General features: G+C 40.0%; 1 protein-coding gene across 1 annotated transcript; it reads left to right on the forward strand.

Annotated features, from left to right (window-relative positions):
- Positions 1-6,098: 6,098 nt before the first annotated feature.
- On the forward strand, positions 6,099-10,512 carry LOC109237066 (granule-bound starch synthase 1, chloroplastic/amyloplastic). The gene is made up of 14 exons (XM_019403314.1): positions 6,099-6,267; positions 7,077-7,445; positions 7,581-7,661; positions 7,740-7,838; positions 7,952-8,041; positions 8,127-8,190; positions 8,276-8,376; positions 8,467-8,576; positions 8,660-8,903; positions 8,997-9,173; positions 9,264-9,455; positions 9,594-9,680; positions 9,792-9,920; positions 10,009-10,512. The coding sequence occupies exons 2-14, from the start codon at positions 7,092-7,094 to the stop codon at positions 10,123-10,125; spliced, it is 1,845 nt and encodes a 614-aa protein (XP_019258859.1). The 5' UTR covers positions 6,099-6,267; positions 7,077-7,091; the 3' UTR covers positions 10,126-10,512.
- Positions 10,513-22,350: the final 11,838 nt, after the last annotated feature.

The following is a 22,350-nucleotide window of genomic DNA, read 5'->3' on the forward strand; positions in this document are numbered from 1 at the left end:
ACAATGTGTAGATTTCCGAAAAGCTAAATAGAAGCGAAACAGGTGAATCAACAGAACAGGGACAGCAAAACAACAGTGGATAACAGTTCTACAGCTCGAATAGCACTCGGATTTCCGGAAGTTATGAACCAGCGAAGCAGAATCCGAAAATAGTCTTGAAATCCCTCTTTTGCTTCTGGTTTTTTTTAGGTTTTTGGTACTCTTTTTGAATTTTCTGATTTTTAATTCCAAACTTATCTCTACTGGGGTGTGAACGTGCTCTCTTATGTGTGAGTGTATTTTTTAGGGATGATGATGGATGGTGAGGTCTGTTGCTTTGAGATGATGAAGGATGAGGCGTCGTTCTCATTTTTTCAACAAGAGAGATCCTTTGTTTTTGTTCTTCAAAGGGGTCTCCTTTGGAATGGTGGAAACGGCATTTTTTCACATGGGGAAGGTCTGATCCTCTAGGTTTAGGGGAGGGGAGTGTTTTATTGAAGAGGGAATTGGGTCGAGTTGTTGGGATGGGGTGGATTGGGGGAGTTAGAGGCAACTTGGGCCAATCCGATTTTCAACTTGAAAATGCTCCCCTTTCCTTTGTTTCTCTTCTCTTCTCTTCTTTCTCTTTTTTTAATAAAAATCCTAATCAAATTAATTCCTAAATCAAATCTAACTTGGAATTAAACCTAATTACCTATTTTATCATTTAAAAAATTGATTAACTTAAAACTAATGAAAGTAAATTACTAATTTAAAACTAAAAGCTAAAAAATGTAAAAATAACTTGTATTTTTTTGTGTTTTTTGTTTGGATAATGCAACTAACTCAATATAATTAATTCCTAAATGCAAACTAAACTTAAGATGGCATGAAATTAAAATGTGACAATTTTTATGATTTTTTCTATGATTTTAAGATATTAAAAATGCATAAAATGCAACTAAATAAAGAAAAACTCCTAAAATCCATTAAAAATTATTTTTTGTCTATTTTTAAGAGTTATTTTCATGCGGAGAAAAAATTAGGTGCTCACAGACTTATCAAGTCATTCAAGTGTTATTTCCTTGTACATCTGAGTTGATGACATTGTCTACTATAATCTGCTAATTTGTATAGTCACTATTTTCCAATTGACCCGAAGCGCTTTATGGAGACTAAAGAAACTAGGTATTCTATAAAAATTGGTCTGAGAAGGTTTGGCCAATCGCTGAAGATTTGTGTGGCAAATTTTGAATACCATTGTGACTTGTTCATAACATCCGCAAGTTCAATAGTTTATGTACCAAACCCTTTCATTCATGGTGGCTATCTCTTTCCTATTCTAACCATTTAGGAGTCACTGCCGTAGCTCTGGACCAAAATCAAGTATTCCAATGCTTGAGAGGTTAGTTTGTGGTGGGAAACAATGATGTAGGCTTGTGGAGTGTAATCAGGTGATAGTCACATTGACCTTATTGTTGACTAATCCCCCAGATAAATTGTAGTTCACAAAGACTATGAAGCCGCCTTCCCCACCTCCCTCCCTCCTTTAACTACAGATCAGCCCATTGTTACGCACAATTAATTAGTTGCAAAAGGTATATGATGAATGACATTCACATATTCTTCCTACTTGGCCCGCCACGCCCCACCCAGTATCTCGTAATTCCTTTGCTCTTTGGCTATTTTCTGCCAAGTGGAAGAGCATACAAAACCTAAACAGGGACATGTTACGTGCTACTAAGTCACCCGAAGCTCGTGTGTATGTGTGTGTTAATGATCATACATGTCAGGATCGTTTTTTTGACGATCTTTCCTTTGTTGCACAGTATCATATTTGATATAGTAATAAATTCACTGGTGTTGAATATAATGCTATTTCAATCCTAATGAAATAAATTAACTTTGACTTGCCTTTTTTTTTTATGATACATTTTTCTTCATACAACTGCTCAATTTAGCGCAAGTTATATTATGCTATCCTAATCCAACCATTAATACCCAACGACTACTAAAACACTTATTTACCAAGACTTATAATTAGATCTTCTTTATTATACAAATGAAATGTCGATAATTGTATTAATATATATGGGTTTGCATAACTTGTCTTGAACGGCATATAAAGCTCTGAAAGAGGATGGAAATACAAGCGGGAACAAGCAAGATATGTGGCTCAAGTCCAACTGAAACACCAAGTTAATAAACGAAAATGAGATGAGGGGAAATTTTGAATAAACAAGCTAACAGGGAGTTGTGAATTTGGGGTAGATGTTAACCGTAAATTTTGGACGGATAGGAAGTGCGCAAGGAAATCGTGGACATAAAAATCTAGTCGATAGACCACTACCCGCACTAACTACTAGTAATGCATACTTAGGACTCGTTGGGTATTAGAGATAAAGGAATAATTAATCTCNATGCTCCCGCAACCGAGCTAGGACCTTCCGCAAGTGTACTAGGTGTTCTTCCAATGTCTGGCTATATACCACAATGTCATCTAAGTAGACCACCACAAATTCGTCGATGTACTCTTGGAAGACTTGGTTCATGAGAGTACAAAACGTAGCAGGGGCGTTGGTCAAGCCGAACGGCATGACCAGGAAGTCGTACGACCCATATCTTGTTACACAGGTCGTCTTGTGTTCATCACCCTCTGCAATCCGAACTTGCCAATAACCTGTCTTCAGATCTATCTTAGTGAACACCGTAGCACCACCCAGTCTATCAAACAAGTCTGCCATTAGAGGAATAGGGTACTTGTTCTTCACGGTGATTTTGTTTAGAGCTCAATAATCCACACAGAGTCGCATGCTGTCATCATGTTTCTTTTGGAATAGAACAGGGGACCCATATGGGGACTTGGAGGGTACAATGATCCCTGTGTCTAGCATTTCCGTCAATTGTCTCCGAAGCTCGGTGAGTTCGGGTGGTGACATTCTGTAAGGCGCCCGGGCAGGTGGCTTCGCGCCCGGCACCAACTCAATTTCATGGTCCACAGTGCGCCTAGGCGGGAGCCGCTTTGGCATGTCTTGTGGCATGACATCTTCAAACTCCAGTAGTAACTCCTTCACGGGTTTAGGAATGGGACCCGAGGAGCGTTCTATATCTTCAATGCAGAGGGTTTCCAGGAACGTAGGTTCATTCCTTTTGACCCCCTTTTTCAACTGCAAGGCCGAGATGTTCTCAACGGCCATCTTCATGGGCAGGCACGGGATAATGTAGGGCTTGGCCCTATTGGTACCCATCATCAGTAGCATGTCTGCAAATAGTACAGGCATGGTGTTGGTTTGCCTTAGGAATTTCAGCCCAACAATCAACTCGAAGTCATCTATGATCACCACTCGCAGGTTGAATTTTCCTTCGTAAGGCCCAAGCTTCACCGGTACTTCTTTAGCTATTCCACCTACTGGCTGGGGAGGTGAGTTGATAGCCTTGACGCTACCTTTACCTTTCCCTACAACTAGTCCAAGGCGCTCCACCTGAGTCGAGGCTAAGTAGTTGTGGGTAGCACCCGCGTCTATCATAGCCCGAATGGGCTTGCCATTCACCTTCATCTCGACGAACATTAAGGTCCTCTCTTGTTTAAGAGGAGTCTCTTCATTCGCCTTCTTTTTCCCTTTCCTGGTGACGGGACATGGGTCCTTCTTCTTACGAATACCAGCATTGGTCTCCGCTAGTGCTTCAGAAATGGAACCCAAAATTGCATTGAAGGCACCTACTGGTGCAGTCTGGTCCGCATCGTCTGAGTCGTCATCAGTCCTATCATCAATAGCCTGATGGGCATTCATCTGTGCATGTGGGCACTCATTGTTCCAATGTGGACCGCCGCAATGACGGCATCCTGAAGGAGGCTTTCTCGCCCGATCATTGTTGTTTGACGCAGCACTGTTGCTGTCGGAGGTAAGAGCTCTAGATTTGTTTTAGTCCCGATCTCCCCCATTTTTGCTAGGGCCACCATTGCTAGGCTGGCCCCCTTTGAATACCGCTCGGGCAGGCGGCTGGGGCATGTCCTTCCGAGCTTCCATTTGGTAGTCCCCAAGGCATTCAGCTGCTTGGATCGCCTTGGGAAGGGTATCTACCCTTTGTCTTTGCAGCTCCACACGGGCATAGGGTTTCAACCCTTCCAGGAAGGTGAAGAGCTTGTCTTTGTCCCCCATGTCATGTATGCTTAGCATGAGCGCGGAGAATTCCCGCACTTAGTTCCTCACTGATTTTGTCTGGCGGAGCTCCCGTAATTTTCTCCTTGCATTGTATTCAACATTTTCGGGGAAGAATTGTAGGCGTATGGCTGCCTTCAGTTCTGCCCATGTCTCGAGAGTATCTTCACCGGCCTTGATGGCTTCGTACTTCACCCGCCACCAGAGCTTAGCATCGCCCTGAAGATACATGGCAGCAGTTGCTACCTTCTTAGCTTCCTCTAGGCCCCCAACCGCATCGAAATACTGTTCGACGTCAAAGATGAAGTTCTCCACTTCCTTGGCATTCCTAGCTCCACTGTATGGCTTTGGCTCAGAAATTTTCAGTTTCTGTGTCGCGGAAGCAGAGTTCACAGCGCCCCCGATTTGGTTTCCACCTCCTCGGAGTAGGCCCTGTAAAGCAGCGTTGACAACATTGAGCTGGTCTGTCAATTTGTCAATAGTATGTTGCATGGCAGTCACCCTGTCTGCCTCTTGTGCCCTGTGGGCTAAATCCTCGGCGCGCTCCTGCTGGAGCCCCTCGAATTTCTCAAAAATTTCAGCTGCCTCTGTGGCTGCCGTCTGTCGGTCTCCTTCGGAGTCACGACTGATGTTTTCAATGTCAACTTCGGCCTGGAGCACCCTGCGGTCCAGGTCGTCCAACCTTTGCACTAGGCTGGTTCTTAGTTCAGGCACCGTATCCACAATAGGTCGTAATACCTTAACCATCCCTTCGAGAGCCGCAATGCGGTCCCCATGATTCACCATGGTCAGAAATGGTGGTAATGTCAATACGTTCCCTCGTCCGATGTCGAGCCTAGGCTCTGATACCAACTGTTACGCGGCACCTTCCTGAGATTCCTTGGAAGGGCAACGTAAGGCTAGGCAACTGATGTCAGTGCAGTTGCTGTCCGCCAACTGAGGTCCCCTCCGTACGCTAGACGAGATTGTCAGTGCCGTACGGGAAAACCAATGTCAAGAGCAATTGAGAGAACAGAAATGAGAATTCAGAATGAAAGAAAGCTTTATTGCATTAATGAAAGCTATTACAGAAAAGCAACGCGGTGTCGAGGGGGAGAGACACCAGTACAGAGAATTGCTTGCTTGCTAGAAAGTTTTGATTACTTGATCCCCCCTAATAATACTTAAAAAAAATAATCCAAAGCTACAAGACTAGACTTGACTAAGCTAGAGAAACATAATGGAAGTACATGAAATAAAACTACTCTATATTTACAATAAAAATGACTTAGTTTTCTATAAGGCAGCAGCAGGTCCGTTGTCAGCAGCAGTGTCTTTGGCATCACGGTCTGCGCGCGGGGCGTTGTCTGCGCGCACGGCGCTGTTGGCTTCTGCCTGCGGCTTGGCGCTAGCGAGGGATATCGATGGGGCGACAGAGGCACCTGCGCGCTTGTCACTTGGCGCGGCCAAGACCACGGGGCCGTCCGTGGCGCTAGGCATTGGGAGGCTTGCTAGGACGCTACGGGGCGCGCCCAAAAGGTCATGGGGCATGGTTGGAAAGCCGCCCATGACATACGAATGTGATGGGAGATCCAAATTGGTGTATGAAATGACACAAAAACTAGTGGTAGTGGTACGATTTGTTTAGTTGATCACATGTTCATATACTAGGAGACAGAAAACCATATGACATCACATCAACAAGAAGAGGGGCCCTTTGCGAGGCCCAAGTTGAAGTTAAGCCGTGAAATTCCTCAACAAAATGGAGTAATCGATAATTAAGCAGCGACGTCGTCGTTAGCACTTAGCTCTAACTTGAGAAAAAATCTCGATAACCAAAGTCCAAAACCCAGCATATCCGCAGGAGCGTTAGGTGAGAGTCCCTACATACTGTTTCCATAACCATGTGATTTTCCACTAATACTGAGGGATAGCCACCCATTATTCTACTGACACGTGTCGTCGTACCTCTGAATTTGCCACCAACTACAAATAATTGGTTCCTCATTCATTCACTCACAGCAAAGTTCACTCCCCCAACTCACTGTGAACTGGTTGGTAAATTTCACTCACAGCAGAATATTATAAAAAATCTTCTGCCCAACTCCTCTATACCCTCCCTCTTTCACTTACTTTTTCACGTTCAAATCTAATAGTAGCTGATTTCCAGGTACAATGATCGATTATACTTTTCTTTATGTGGGAGTACTCATATTGACTCTTTTATTTAAATATTGCATGTCTAGAATTGAATAATCTGCAATTGAACAACTTTTTTAATGTGCTGTTGATGGCCTTCCAGTCTTATTCCATGTATATAATAATCTTTGATTCGCTCCGCAATTGAAGCATTTTTTTATTGTGCTGTTGTATTTCACTAGTAACGCACAGCAAGGCTTGATTTCCTTTCTATTTTTTTAATTTTTTTATGTTGAGAACTGATAAGTGGTAATGTAATCGTATCTGATACTCTTCTAATTTTGCTTTGTCTACACATTTATTAAAGTCCTCGGCAAAAAGCAGATCTTTAAGCATCCACATTTTTGTGGTTGATTCATTTGCCTAAAAGTGCAAGTTCTCTGCATCTTTAGACGGAGCACTAAGTCCAAGCAATGGTTCACTTTTAGAGTGAACAGTGACTGAAAATGATAACTTAATGCTTTCCCTTGCATGACTTATGCTGATGTTGGCCTAGAATTCACTGTGGCTCTGGTAATACCCCATTGCTGCTTTAATTTCTTGTTGTAATCGGAGCACGATGAAAAACGCATGATTTATCTATTGCCTGAATGAGGAATGAATGATAAACGTGAAGGCTCTTAAGTGCATTTATGTCAGAAATCAATTTCTGGAGGGTAAAATATACAACACAGTTTTTTTGCTATGCCATGCTGTTCCTTTAAGTTGGTATAAGACTGTAGCTTAGTCTCTCGTAGATTCTCATTCTGAACGCTAATATACCCCCTTTCCTTCTCGTAGACCGCGGTATCACACATGGCAAGCATCACAGCTTCACACTTTGTGTCAAGAAGCTCAAATGTCCGCAGTGGAGCAGCCTCTGTAGACACCAGAGCAAACTTGTCACATATAGGGCTGAGGAACCATGCTCTGACTCACAATGGGTTGAGGGCTGTTAACAAGGCTGATATGCTGCTATCAAGAACTAATACTAAGGTAACAGCCAAGAAATCCAGCAAACAGGTATCCGGAACTGAGATGGAGAGGCCATCAGGTACCATTGTTTGTGGAAAGGGGATGAACGTGATCCTTGTTGGAACTGAGGTGGGTCCTTGGAGCAAAACTGGCGGGCTAGGTGATGTTCTTGGTGGACTACCACCAGCCTTGGCAGTAAGTATCAGTCTTTGGTTTGGTTCTTATTACTTTGTCATACTCATTATTTTGTTTAGTTTGTACTGCATCAGTTTGCAACTGATCTATGTCTCAACTCTTAACGTGTCTTAACACATGATGATAATCATTTAGGCCCGTGGACATCGCGTAATGACAGTATCTCCCCGTTATGACCAATACAAAGATGCTTGGGATACTAGCGTTATCGTTGAGGTACTCCTGTCGTAACTGCCTATGAATATATCTGTTCCATTCCCCGATTCAAGCATGTGATCCCTGCTTCGTCTGCAGATCAAAGTTGGAGACAAAATTGAGATTGTTCGTTTTTTTCACTGCTATAAACGTGGGGTTGATCGTGTTTTTGTTGACCACCCAATGTTCTTGGAGAAAGTAAGCATACTCTAAACCCTTGGACAGGTCCTGAGGAATACTACAATGTGCGAATACACAGAACACATCATTTTGAATTTCTTTTGACTGTACTGGTGCTTTTACCCTTGAAGGTTTGGGGCAAAACTGCTTCAAAAATCTATGGCCCCAAAGCTGGACAAGATTATTTGGACAATGAACTTAGGTTCAGTTTGTTGTGTCAAGTGAGTTAATTGTTGGACTATTGTCTTGACTCTATGTAGCATTTTACTCTGTCCTTATTTAACCTTGTTTTCTTGTCACTCTCAGGCAGCTCTAGAAGCACCTAGAGTTCTGAATTTGAACTGCAGTGAATACTTCTCAGGACCATATGGTAACACCTCCCAGTTTCAGAAAGCTCCTTCGCAGTCGTAGTATATCCTAGTAGGTAATCATCTTTATTGTGCATATTTCTACAGGAGAGGATGTTGTCTTCATTGCCAACGATTGGCACACTGCTCTCCTTCCCTGCTACCTGAAGTCGATGTACCAATCAAGAGGAATCTATATGAATGCCAAGGTAAAAATCTCTTTGTTGTCACTTTTTTGCACTTTACTCTGCCAATAAAAAGGTTGTACTAATATATGATAAATTTCACGTTCCCTCCAGGTCGCTTTCTGCATCCATAACATTGCCTACCAAGGGCGATTTGCTTTTTCAGACTTCTCTCTTCTCAATCTGCCAGATGAATACAAGAGTTCTTTCGATTTCATTGATGGGTATGAATTTAATGCTTGGAATCAAACCACCGACTTTAGAAGCTCTTTTGATGCTAGTAAATTGAGTCTTTTTAATATTGCAGATATGAAAAGCCTGTTAAAGGTAGGAAAATCAACTGGATGAAGGCTGGGATATTAGAATCACATAGGGTGGTTACTGTGAGCCCATACTATGCCCAAGAACTTGTTTCCGGTGTTGACAAGGGTGTCGAACTGGATAACGTCCTTCGTAAGACTTGCATAACTGGGATTGTGAATGGCATGGATATCCAAGAGTGGAACCCAGCAACTGACAAATACACCGATGTCAAATATGATATAACCACTGTAAGATAGGATCTTTCTGACTTCAGTATATGCTGAACTATTTTGTAAGTTTATGAAACGAAGGAGTTCTTGCTAATAAAATTTTCTACACAGGTTATGGATGCAAAGCCTTTACTGAAGGAGGCTCTTCAAGCAGCAGTTGGCTTGCCTGTTGACAGGAAGATCCCTTTGATTGGATTCATTGGCAGACTTGAAGAGCAGAAAGGTTCTGACATTCTTGTTGCTGCGATTCACAAGTTCATCGGATTGGATGTTCAAATAATAGTCCTTGTAAGTACTGAATAGACTCATGATGTCTGCCTTGTTGTGGTTACTTGTGCCAAAAATTGAAATTGACCTGCAACTTGTCCTATGCATTAGGGAACTGGCAAAAAGGAGTTCGAACAGGAGATTGAACAGCTCGAAGTGTTGTATCCTAACAAAGCTAAAGGAGTGGCAAAATTCAATGTCCCTTTGGCTCACATGATCACAGCTGGTGCTGATTTTATGTTGGTTCCAAGCAGATTTGAACCTTGTGGTCTCATTCAGTTACATGCTATGCGCTATGGAACAGTAAGAATCTTAAGACCTTAGTACCCTTCTAGTGATTAAAAAAAGAAGAATCATAAGACCCCAAAACTTGTTACTCCAGCAGGCTTTTCGTTGCTAAAAATTGGTTATCTGGTTTTAACATAATCATCTTTGAGTCAGGTGCCAATCTGTGCGTCAACTGGTGGACTTGTTGACACTGTGAAAGAAAGCTATACTGGATTCCATATGGGAGCCTTCAACGTTGAAGTATGTGATTTTACATCAATTGTGTACTTGGACATGGTCCATCTCGTTTTGTAGATATATCATCCTTTATAGCACAAACATTAACTTATTATGCTTCTTGAATCTGGTCAGTGCGATGTTGTTGACCCAGCTGATGTGCTTAAGATAGTAACAACAGTTGCTAGAGCTCTTGAAGTCTATGGCACTCTCACGTTCGCTGAGATGATAAAAAACTGCATGTCACAGGAGCTCTCCTGGAAGGTAGGGATCAGTTTGATAATTTCTGTAGGTACATGCAGGTTGTGGTTCTCGTCAATGAGTGATAGCAACTGGTCTTTGATTTATGCAGGAACCTGCCAAGAAATGGGAGACACTGCTATTGAGCTTAGGAGCTGCTGGCAGTGAAGCCGGTGATGAAGGGGATGAAATTGCCCCACTTGCCAAGGAAAATGTGGCCACTCCCTAAATGAACTTCGGTCATATATATCCTTGTTTAAATAATAAGGCCATTAAGCTAACGTATCCAGTAAACCATGTAGAATCAAATGGCATCAATCATCGATCAGATGATTTGGTTTCTGTTGGCAAGCAGCGTAGCAGGCTGTAAAACCCTGATTAACGTTTTTGTAGGGAGGGCTATTTAAGGCGGTGTTGATCAATGACAATAGTAAATAGTTACTACTAACCAATGCAACTTAAGAGATGGAGAACTAGTTGTCATTCACACGATGTGTGAATTCGTTGGTTCTTTACGGGCATAATTATTTGCAGTACATAATGAAAATTGCAAATGTTTTCCTACCTCTCGTGCGCCATCCATCTTATTTCCTTTAATGAATGAGGCTTTCATTTATGCTCATGGCGAAGTTGATGTCTACAATTTCCGCTTCATTGTATGATCCTCCGCGTTCTCATAAATCTCCAGAAGTTTACAGTTGCAATCTAGCACATATTTTGAGTGTACTGTCGCGTGAATTTTTCTCTGAGTTGCAGACACATGTAAGGATGTTCATGGTTCGATTTTTTCCTAAAATGAAACCAAACCAAGTAAGTCAGTGTCAATTTTGTGGATCTGAGAATGATAATCTCTCTTACAGAGAGAAGAAATGAAGAAGAGAGAAAGAATCTTTTCTCATTGCTCTGTAAAATAAATTGTACTGTACAAGCTATAGCAGTACCTAATATAACCGCCTAATTACTGAAATGTGGTTAACTACTAATTACATGTAACTACTAATAACTAACTACAGTTACAAGAAGTCCTAACTACAATTAAGTTAACCTGGGTCATGACCATTACATAGCTCATTCTCCCCCCCCCCCCCCCCCCCTCAAGTTAGGACTAAGGAAGATGTTCTTGAGGCCTAGCTTGGATAGTAAGTGAGAATGTTGAACACTACTCAAGCCTTTGGTTAAGATATCAGCAGGTTGATCAGTAGACTTCAAGTAGACTGTTTGAACTAAGCCCAGATGAACCTTCTCAAAAATGAAGTGGCAATCAATATCATTGTGCTTTGTCCGTTCATGGAACACAGGATTAGCAGAATGAAGGGGAACTGGCAGTGTGAGAGTGACTCCCAACTCAGCAAATAAACCAACGAGCCAAACAATCTCAGCTACTGTGGAAGCCAAACTTCGATATTCTGCCTCAGCAGAACTTCTGGAAATAGTACTCTGCTTCTTAGACTTCCATGAGATGAGAGAATTACCAAACTGCACTAAATAGCCAGTGACTAATCTCCTTGTATTAGGACATGCAGCCCAATCAGCATCACAGTAGGCTGTCAACTGAGTAGATGTTGCAGCTGACATGAGAATCCCAAGACCTGGACTCTGCTTGATGTATCTAACCACCCTCAAAGCAGCTTCCATGTGAGAATGTTTGGGGGCTTGCATGAACTGACTCAAAGACTGCACAGCAAAGGAGATGTCAGGCCTTGTAATCGTCAAGTAAAGTAGTCTGCCTATCAGTCTTTGATAAGCACCAGGATCCTCAAGCAGGCTGTCATCCTTGAGGCCTAAATGATCATCATAAGTCACTGTGGTGAGCTTCTGATTGACCTCAATAGGAGCATGAACTGGCTTGGATCCTGCCAGACCAACATCTGAGATGAGTTCAAGTGCATACTTCCTTTGATGCAGCGGGATCCCTTCTTTGTTCCTAGCAAACTCAATCCCCAGAAAGTACCTCAACTCTCCAAGATCTTTGATTTTGAAATTCTGATGCAAACTTTGTTTAGTAATTGAAATAAGATCAGCATCATCCCCAGTAATTAAGAGGTCATCAACATCTACCAAAACAATAACAATATGAGAGTCTTGTTTCTTAGTAAACAAAGAATAGTCAAAATGACTTTGTTTGAATCCTGAATTAAGTAATCTTGTCGTGAGTTTAATGTTCCATTGTCTTGAAGCTTGCTTAAGCCCATAGAGTGACTTGAGCAATCTACATACCTGTGTCTTCCCTTGTTTAGGAATAAACCTTGAGGTAAGGTCATATATACCTCTTCTTCCAAATCCCCTTGCAAAAAGGCATTGTAAACATCCATTTGATATAGTGTCCAATCTCTGGCAGCTGCTATGGATACAACTAACCTAACAGTAACCATTTTCACAACAGGTGAAAAAGTTTCTTGATAGTCTAGTCCCTCCTTTTGACTATACCCCTTAGCTACTAATCTAGCCTTATACCTCTCAACTTCCCCATTGGATGTGTACTTGATTTTGTACACCCAATTGCACTTTTGTTTGGAGGCAATGATACTACCTCCCATGTTTTGTTGTCCTCTAATTCTTGAATTTCTGCTTTCATAGCTTCAATCCACTTCACATCCTTGGCTGCCTCATAATAAGAACTTGGTTCAACTTCAGAAGACAATTGAGTGATGTAAGCTTGATATGAAGCAGACAATCCTGTGTACTGAATAAAGTCACCAATAGGATATTGACAATGTGCTGCATGAGAAGGGTTAGACTTCTGTATTGGCCCAACATAATCCTTAAGCCAAATAGGAGACTTTAAAGTTCTTCCTGATCTCCTTAATTTACCAGTATTATTAATGTGTTCCTCATGCTGTCCTGTAGTTGATTCCTCTATATGCGGCAGAGAACGGGAATCCAATGATGGATTAATACTTTCAGGAACAGATTCTGCAGGTGTAAGAGATGCAGAGGAGCCTGGGTTATCCCTGTCACTGATAGTAGAAGGTAAAACAATGGGAGGCTGATCAGGGGAAAGATCAACCCTCTGAAATTCATCTATAAAGAGAAAAGAGTCTTGAGCAAGACCTTGAAATGGATACACATCTTCATGAAATATCACATCTCTACTAACAAAGAGTGTCTTGTGTTCAACATCATACAACCTATATCCCTTTTGTGTGCTTGCATATCCTAGAAACACTAAGCTTATGGACCTAGGTGCAAATTTGTCACCCCTTGGTAACCTTGCTGCAAAACACAAACACCCTATAATTCTCATATGTGATAATGAAGGCTGTCTCCCATAAAGCAACTCAAAAGGTGACTTGTTCCCTAGTACTGTAGATGGAATTCTATTTATTATATATACAGCTGCATCCACACAATCACCCCAAAATCTCACTAGCAAGTACTCCTGAAATCTTATGGCCCTTGCAGTCTCCAGAACATGTCTATGTCTCCTTTCCACCACTCCATTTTGTTGAGGAGTGTGTGGACAGGAACTTTGATGTGTAATTCCATACATTTGGAACAGAGTTGCACAACTATGGTTGAAGAATTCAGAACCATTGTCTGACCTAAAGCATTTGATCATTCTACCAAACTGAGTTTTTACCATAACAATGAAATTTTTCAGTACTGTAATAACATCAGAATTAAGATGTAATAAGAAAATCCAAATCCATCTAGAATGATCATCAACCATTGTGAGGAAATATCTCTTTCCATTATATGTAGGAACTTTATATGGTCCCCAAACATCCATGTGTATCAAATCAAATACATTTTCTGCTTTACTGTTACTGACTAGGAAAGAAGTCCTAGCTTGCCTGGATAAAGGACAAATGCCACATGGACTTATTTTTGCTTTACTGCTGCTATTTATACTATGAATTTTCTTGAGAACTTGAATTGGAAGATGTCCCATTCTCTTGTGCCACAGCTCAACTTCATTCCCGTGGGCAACCATCACCAATGATCTAGTTTTATTCTTGTTTCTCCTTTGTGAATGCAACACATACAGTCCTTCTTCTTCCTTACCAATCTCCTTTACCCTCCCAGTGAAGAGATCCTGAAATATGCAGAAATTTGGAAAGAATGCAGCACAACAGTTTAAAGCTTTTGTCAGTTGAGACACATACAAGAGATTAAACTTGAAAGCTGGTACACACAAGACATTGTTAATAGTATCACCTCCTCTAATTGACAATTACCAACATGTGACACCTTAGTAGATTCTCCAGTAGGGAGTTGTACATTTCATACATTGCCTACTAACAATTTATCAAGCAGAAGTTGTTCATTACCAACCATATGATTTGTAGCTCCAGTATCTACTATCCATTTCTCATCAGTATTTGGTTCATAAGAAACATTACCTGCCATGTGTGCACTGGCAGATGATTCAGAGATTGATGCCCTGTTTAGCAGACTTAGAATCTGACCATATTGCTCAGGAGTGAACATTTGCATAGGCCCCAAGCTTTGTTGCCCCTGATGATTATGTTGTTCAGAAGTGAATCCCTGCATAGGTCCCAAATGTTGCTCTTGTGTTATCATGACTGATGAAGATAGAATTGATTGATTATTTGAACTTTCAACCATATTAGCTCATTTCTGAGGCTTAAAATCTGCAGGATACCCTATCAGTTTGTAACAATTGGCCCTCAAATGTCCCTTCTTATTGCAGTAATCACACTTCATCAACTTGTAACATTCCTCCTTAGTATGACCTTTTAAATGACAGAAGTCACATTCAACATTGAAGTTCCTCCTTTGTTTTTGACCAAGCTTAGAGCTGAATAGGGCAGTAGGATCAATGGACTCAACACTATAACCACCACCTGCTACTAGTTTTTGACTTTCATCTTGAAGGATCATAGCATAGGCTTGACTGACAGTTGGAATTTTAGATTTTATTATGATTTGGCTACGAGCTTGACTGTAGTTATCATTTAATCCCATTAAAAATTGCCACAAACGTTGATACTCCTGTCGTTCAATGAACTTCTTCGACTTATCACAGCAAACAGGGGGAGGCATAATCGAGTCATATTCATCCCATAAATCCTTCAATTTCGAGTAGTAAACTGAAACAGAAGATGTACCTTGTGTTAATGAAAAAATCTCCCTGTGCAAGTAGTACATTTGCGATGCATTAACCTTATCAAATCGTTCCTTAAGATTCGACCAAATTGCATATGCACTTGACCAGAATAATACTCCACTCAGCAAATCGCGACTCACATTGTGCATTATCCACGACTTCACAATAGCATTGCAGCGATCCCATAGATTTGCATGAGTGTCTCCATAAGTGTCACGCGTCACTGAACCATCGATAAACCCTAATTTGTTCCGTGTTAGTAACGAAACTTCCATAGCTTGGCTCCAGATCGTGTAATTTTCCATTCCTTGCAGCTGAAAACCAAGTGACAATGCTCCTGGTATGTCCGATGGGTGTAAATACAGTAGATGATTATGATCTATCACCACTGTCGATTGATTTGTTACTTCCTCTGTACGATTGGCAGCTTCGTCTCCGACCATGACTGTTTAGAATTCCGGCGAGCAATTGACTTTTCCGGCTAGAAAATTTTGAGAAACAAACGACGAATCTTTTGTTTTTAACAATTCTCAGTGAAAAACCTTTAGATTCAATCGTCTATAAGCTCTGATACCATGTCAATTTTGTGGATCTGAGAATGATAATCTCTCTTACAGAGAGAAGAAATGAAGAAGAGAGAAAGAAGCTTTTCTCATTGCTCTGTAAAATGAATTGTACTGTACAAGCTATAGTAGTACCTAATATAACCGCCTAATTACTGAACTGTGGTTAACTACTAATTGCATGTAGCTACTAATAACTAACTACAGTTACAAGAAGTCCTAACTACAGTTAAGTTAACTTGGGTCATGACCATTACATAGCTCATTAGTCAGTTTTTTAAATATTGGAACCAAACCAAACCAATTAAGTCATTTTTTTTCGGGTCTGTTTTTGTCAGTTATTTATCGATTTTTTTCTTAAATATGAAACATACGCTACAAACGCATATTCCGGCGACCACATTTTCAATGTAACACTATCAAATTAATTATTCTTTGAGAAATCTATCATTTACCAAGATTTATTGATGATAATTGAATCAAATAGTGATGAACAATATAACTATTCAATTAAAAATCGATTATTTTTAACATGAAATTAATTTTTGTACTTAGCAAAAGAAAACTACCAATCAAAGTAGAACGTAAATGCAAATAATTAATTAGATTATTATATTAGCAAAGCACTAGACTAAGAATATAAATAACTAATATGTACCATGAAATATATATATATATATATATATATATATATATATATATATATATATATGTGTGTGTNTATATCGAATATGGCTTTTATATATATATATATATATATATATATATATATGTGTGTGTGTGTGTGTGTGTGTGTGTGTGTGTGTGTGTGTGTGTGTGTGTGATAATAAATTTAAATAGCTACTTTTATAGTCTGTTTGGTTTAGGGTTTTTTCGGTTATTTTTTAATTAAAACCAAAATCAAACTAAATTTAATCGATTAAAATTCAGAAACAAAACCAAGCAAATCTAAAAAGCATCTAATTTTTTTTTATCGTTTGATTCGGTTTTCAGTTTGGTACGATTTTTTAGGTGTTTATGAACCCTAGACACATGTATCGGGAATGGAAGGAAGAATATAATCAGAGACTTTAGCTACATGGGGATGGACTATTATCACGTACCTAGGGAACTAGCTCTCCCAGGAGGTGACGTGGCTTTAGCGTCATCCATCCAAGATGACTTTTTTTAATTGGAAATTCAATATAGAGGTAGAAGTTTAAGTCATGAAATTCTGCCTAAAAGTCATTTTTAATAGAGAATGGACAGAACTCAATCAATTAAACAAGGTCAGAATCTCAAATTATTTGGTTGGTCATATGAACGACGCTTTACATGTGCAAAATTTCTTCGAAACGGAAAAGTGGTTAACTGATGGCTGTTGAGAATCATTATAGAACATCTAATCCATTTTAGCGGTGGCAAAATAGTTAAAAAGAAAATAATTATTCACATATATTATTTAAAAAAATGAGTTGGATAATGACCTTTTTAAAAGCAGGTCGAATATGGATAAGAACTAAAATGGATAACTAACGGGTTTAACTCTTACATTTATAAAGCCTCACATTGGGGTTTTTCAAGTTTGGGAGACTAGAAATTCTCCCAAAATTAATCATATTCAAGAAGTCATGGATAAATAGGTATTCATATTATCCATCGGTTAACCCGTTTTTTATCGGTATTAAATATGCATCGAATCGAATAATTTATCCGTTTTTTAATTACTCATATCTAACCCGACCCACCCGTTTGCCCCGTAATCCCCTCCATCCAGTGACAGACAGTGTAGAAAAGCGAAATTGGTACCGTTTGGAAGAGCTTTTCACAAAGTAGGAAGCTGAGAATACAGTAGAACTACAGAAATAGTGGTCAAAAGAGAGGACGAATTGAGCTAGCCGATAATTATTTTATATCGGTCAACGGAGGAGGATTTAGGATTCAAAATTTATGAATTCAACTTTAAGATTTTTAGTATTGAACTCATTATATTTTCAAAGTTATGAGTTCAGATCTACTATTTGTTCCAACTTTAACAGATTTTTGCATATAAATTTATACCCCGCGTCAAAATTTATGGGTTCCATTGAACCCGGCTCTTTTACCTTACATCCGCCCTTGTCTATCAATGACTGTAAACGTCACTAAGGGCATCTCCAACCCTCCCCATTTCTCCATAATGGAGCCATCTTTTGCCAAAATGCATTGTTTTACCAAAAAAGTGTTAAACCTTTTCTTGAAACGAATTAGTGAGAAAATAGGGGATGAATCCTAGTTAAATATAATAACTAGATGTGAAGATTTAGTGTATTAATAATGTAGGATCGTGTTCAATAATATCGAATACCGATTAAGAAAGAAAGCCAGCAATGAATGTAGATAATGGCAATAATGTAATAGGGAGGAATTTGTCACACAAGTTTTAGATGACTAGTATGATTCTCCTTCCTGACAACAACGTGGGGACAGTATAAAATGAAGGTGGACAAGGGATCCTTGGATCTTGTGAGTAAAAGATAGATGTTGAATAATGGAATCAGTGGACAAGACAAGCTTGGTATATTCTCTGTTAGGGTCGTGCATAATTTGGTAAATACCGAATTACCGTACCAAAACCAAAAATTTTGTATTGGTATTCGATATGGTATTTGGTTTACGTTTTAGAAAAATATTGGTATTAGGTATGGTATTTTAAAATAAAATACCGAAATATCGATATCGTACCGAAATATATATTATATTACACAATACACATATTATTAGTTACAACATAAATATAAAAATCTAAAATTTTACTTTCCTTTATTCTCTAAGTTCATCAATTAACTCTAAGTAAGGAACAAGACATTTCTAATGATCATATTTATTCTTTTATGTACAATATTCTCTCTCTAAGTTGATATTTGCTAGTTTGGGACAAAACTTTTGTCAACAAATGTCTTTAGTTTTGTACTTTTGAGTATTTTAATTCAGAATATTACATTCTATGACTATATGCACTAATTAGCATTCAAACTGAATAAATCGAAGTTACCAAACCGAATAAACCGAAAGGAGAAAAACCGAACTATTCCGAATTTAATTAGGTACGGTATTGGTATTGCATTTTAAGAAACCGAATACCGAACCGAAATGTCTAAATATCGTATCGTACCGACCGACGAACACCCCTATTCTCTGTAGTCAACCTTTACAATGTGTTCTTTTCCCAAAAGTGAAGAAGATCCCTTTTTGTTCTGTATCTCTTCCTATTTATAGGGGATATTCATAAGAAACCTAAAAAGTACAACTGAAAGAATATCCAATGAAATATTCCTTCTTCCTATTCTAACCTTATTCTACCGTTACTTCCGTACATTCTTGTGATGACCCAAAAGGTCCTCACTTGATTTTTACGAGTAAATTTTGTGTTCCAAGGCCTTAGAAGCCTCCTTTTTCCTCACCTTGATTTGCGTGTGCGGTCCGGGTGTATATCCGGAACCCTTTTATGTGGAAATGTGATGAAAATGTTAATTTGACCTTTAAAATTGAATTTAAGTTGACTTCGGTCAGCATTTTGGGTAAACGGACCCGGACCTGTGATTTGACGATCCCGGATGGTCCGTAGGAAAATATGGGACTTGGGCGTATGGCCAGAATCGAATTCCGAGGTCCCAAGCCCGAGAAATGAATTTTTGAAAGAAATTATTTTATTGAAAATATAAGAGTGTTTGAAAATTTGATTATATTTGAAATTTATGGTATCGGGCCCGTATTTTGGTTCCGGAGCCCCGTACAGGTTCAATATGACATTTAAGATGCATATGTGAAATTTGGTAAGAAACGGAAGTCGTTTGATGTGATTCAGACCCGTAGTTGTGAAATTTGATACTTTTAATGTTTTGAGATTTTTCTTAGATTTCTATGCTAAATTCGTTGTTTAAGATGTTATTTTGGCGATTTGATCGCACGAGCAAGTCCGTATGATGTTTTTAGACTTGCGTGCATGTTCGGTCTAGAGCCCCGAGGGCTCGGGTGAGTTTCGGATAGGCGTCGGGGTGATTCGAACTTAGAAAATCTGGTGTTTTTGATGTTTGCTGGTGTCCAAGTTTTTGTTCTATGCGATCACATAGGTAGGTCCGCGACAGCATAGAGTTAATTCTGGGGGTCATCATTTGTTCTATGTGATCGCATAGGTAGGTCCGCGATAGCATAGAGTTAATTATAGGGGTCATCATTTGTTCTATGCGATTACATAGGTAGGTCCGCGATAGCATAGAGTTAATTCTGGGGGTCATCATTTGTTCTATGCGATTGCGTAGGTACGTCCGCGATAGAATAGAGTTAATTCTGGGGGTCACCATTTGTTCTATGCGAACGCATCCAATCGTGTGCGAACGCATAGGTTCCCTGTCCAGTTATTTTAAAACAGTAGCAAAACGGGATTTCTTCAAAACTTTTTCACTTAAACTCGAACTTGGGCGATTTCTTAAGAGGGATTTCACCACAAAATCATAGGTATGTGTTCTTAGACTTATTTTCTTCAATTTTCATTAACACCCATTAGATTTCTAGGCCTAAATCATGTTCTTAAGGGTAATTGGGGATTTGGGTAGAGTTAGGGCTTTTTGAATAATTGAAATTTAGACCTCATTTTGGGGTCGGATTCCGAAACTAATTACATATTCGGGCTCGTGGGTGAATGGGTGATCGGGTTTTGGTCCGAATCTTGTGTTTTGACCAAGCGGGCCCGGGGTCGATTTTTGACTTTCTGGGGAAAATGATAGAAAACCTATATTAACATTGGGATTGAATTATTTAGCATTTATTGATGTTGTTAAATTAATTTGGACTAGATACAAGTAATTTGTAGGCGAATTCTAAAAGAAAAGCGGTGTTTAAGGCTTGAGTTGGCCGTGGAAGTTTGAGGTAAGTGTTTGGTCTAACCTTAGCTTGAGGGAATAAGAGTTGTGTCTTATTTGCTATGTGTTAATTGTGGAGTACGACGTATAGGCATGGTGACGAGTATCTATACGTTGGTGTCAAGCATGCCCGTAGGTCTTGTATTGTAATTGTTGTAACTCCGTTGTGGTTTATTTGTGCTTCATATGAGGATTATCATTATTGTTCTCTTGCCGGGATGTTGTTGTCATATTATTGTTCCCTTGCCGGGATGTTGTTGTCATATTATTGTTCCCTTGCCGGGATGTTGTTGTTATATTATTGTTCCCATGCTGGGATGTTGTTGTATATTATTGTTCCCTTGCCGGTATTGTCACGACCCTAAACCCGGAACTGGTCGTGGCAAGTTGGTATCAGAGCCTAGGTTACATAGGTCTCGCGAGTCATAAGCAGGTTTAGTAGAGTCTCGCGGATCGGTACGGAGATGTCTGTACTTATCCTCGGGAGGCTGCAGAGCCTTTAGGAAAAACTTCATATTCTTGAATTCTTCTCGTGCGTCCTTGATTCAGTTGGAAATGTAACTCTTTGAATTCCTTCCACGTGTTCGCATGCGCGCACGAGCGCTCCGTATCAGATATGCTCGATGGCTTGTGATTCCCTGATTAAGGGGCGAGACGTGATCTCTGTGTGTTGATGTTGGGCTAGTCTGGAGGACTTGAGGCCGGGTTTTTGCCTACAGCTTGAGCACTAAGGCGTTGATTGTGTGACCACGTGCTTGTGGATTTGTATGTCCGATAGTTTCCCTGTTAGTGGGAGTGATGACTAGGTAGCTATGTGATGAGTATGATATGACTGCGAGATGTATTCATTTGATTTGGAAGCGACGAGAAGGGTATGTTGGAATGAATTTGGAAGAACAGTCCTCAGTTTGAAGCTTAAAAATTTGAAAGATTTGACCAAAATTTGACTTGCAGTAGATGACCTCGGATTGGAATTATTATGATTTGGTTAGCTCCGTTAGGTGATTTGGGACTTAGGAGCGTGATCGGAATGTATATTGGAAGTCCGTGGAAGGTTTAGGCTTGAATTGGCGAAATTAAAATTTTGACATTTTTCGGGTGATAGGTGAGATTTTGATATAGTGATCGGAATGGAATTCCGGGAGTTGTAGTAGGTCCGTTGTATCATTTGGGATGTGTGCAAGATTTCAGGTCATTCGGACATGGTTTGGTAGACTTTTTGATCAAAAGTGGAATTCGAAAGATTTTAGAACCTTAGGCTTGAATTCGATGTGATTTGATAGATTCGATGTTGTTTGAGTTGTTTCGAAGATTGGTATAAGTTTCGGTAATTTTATATGACTGGTTTGTGCTATTGGTTGAGGTTCCGGGGGCCTCGGGATGATTTCGGATGGTTGGCGGAAGGTTTGAAGTTGAGTTGGGACAGCTGAAGCATTTTGTTGCTGTCATAACCGCATCTGCGATTGAATGATCGCAGGTGCGACCCCGCAGATGCTGAAGACCAGTCGCAGAAGCGGAAAGAGCCTAGGAAGGCAGGAACAGCAGAAGCGGTTGAGGAACCGCACCTGCGATGGCGCAGGTGCGGATTGTGCACCGCAAATGCGGATTTTGGTCCATAAGTGAAAACCGCAGATGCGGTGTCTTGGACCGCAAAAGCGTTACCGCAGATGCGGTGGATGGACCGCAGGTGCGAAAAGCCTGGGTCAGAATGTATATAATTTTCCTTCGCGATTTTCAGAGGTTTCACCATTTCTAAACACGATTTCTGGAGCTTTTGGGCGATTTTGAAGAGGGAATTCAAGGAGACTTCATTGAGGTAAGGTTTTGGATCATAAAAACTCGTTTCTATGGTATTATTTCACGGATTAGAGCTGTAATTATGGAAATTAAGGGTAAATATGGAGGAAATTATGGCTTGGGAACTTAGGCCTTTGATTAAG

The sequence above is a fragment of the Nicotiana attenuata genome, unplaced genomic scaffold (assembly GCF_001879085.1).
Source record: "Nicotiana attenuata strain UT unplaced genomic scaffold, NIATTr2, whole genome shotgun sequence".
NCBI classification, from domain to species: Eukaryota; Viridiplantae; Streptophyta; class Magnoliopsida; order Solanales; family Solanaceae; genus Nicotiana; species Nicotiana attenuata.

Coding starts and splice junctions, on each gene's coding strand:
- LOC109237066 (XM_019403314.1), top strand. CDS start 7,092: ATGGCAAGCATCACAGCTTCACACTTTGTGTCAAGAAGCTCAAATGTC. Junction 8,191..8,275: donor ATACTTCTCAGGACCATATG/GTAACACCTCCC, acceptor ATATTTCTACAG/GAGAGGATGTTGTCTTCATT. Junction 9,921..10,008: donor CACAGGAGCTCTCCTGGAAG/GTAGGGATCAGT, acceptor TGATTTATGCAG/GAACCTGCCAAGAAATGGGA.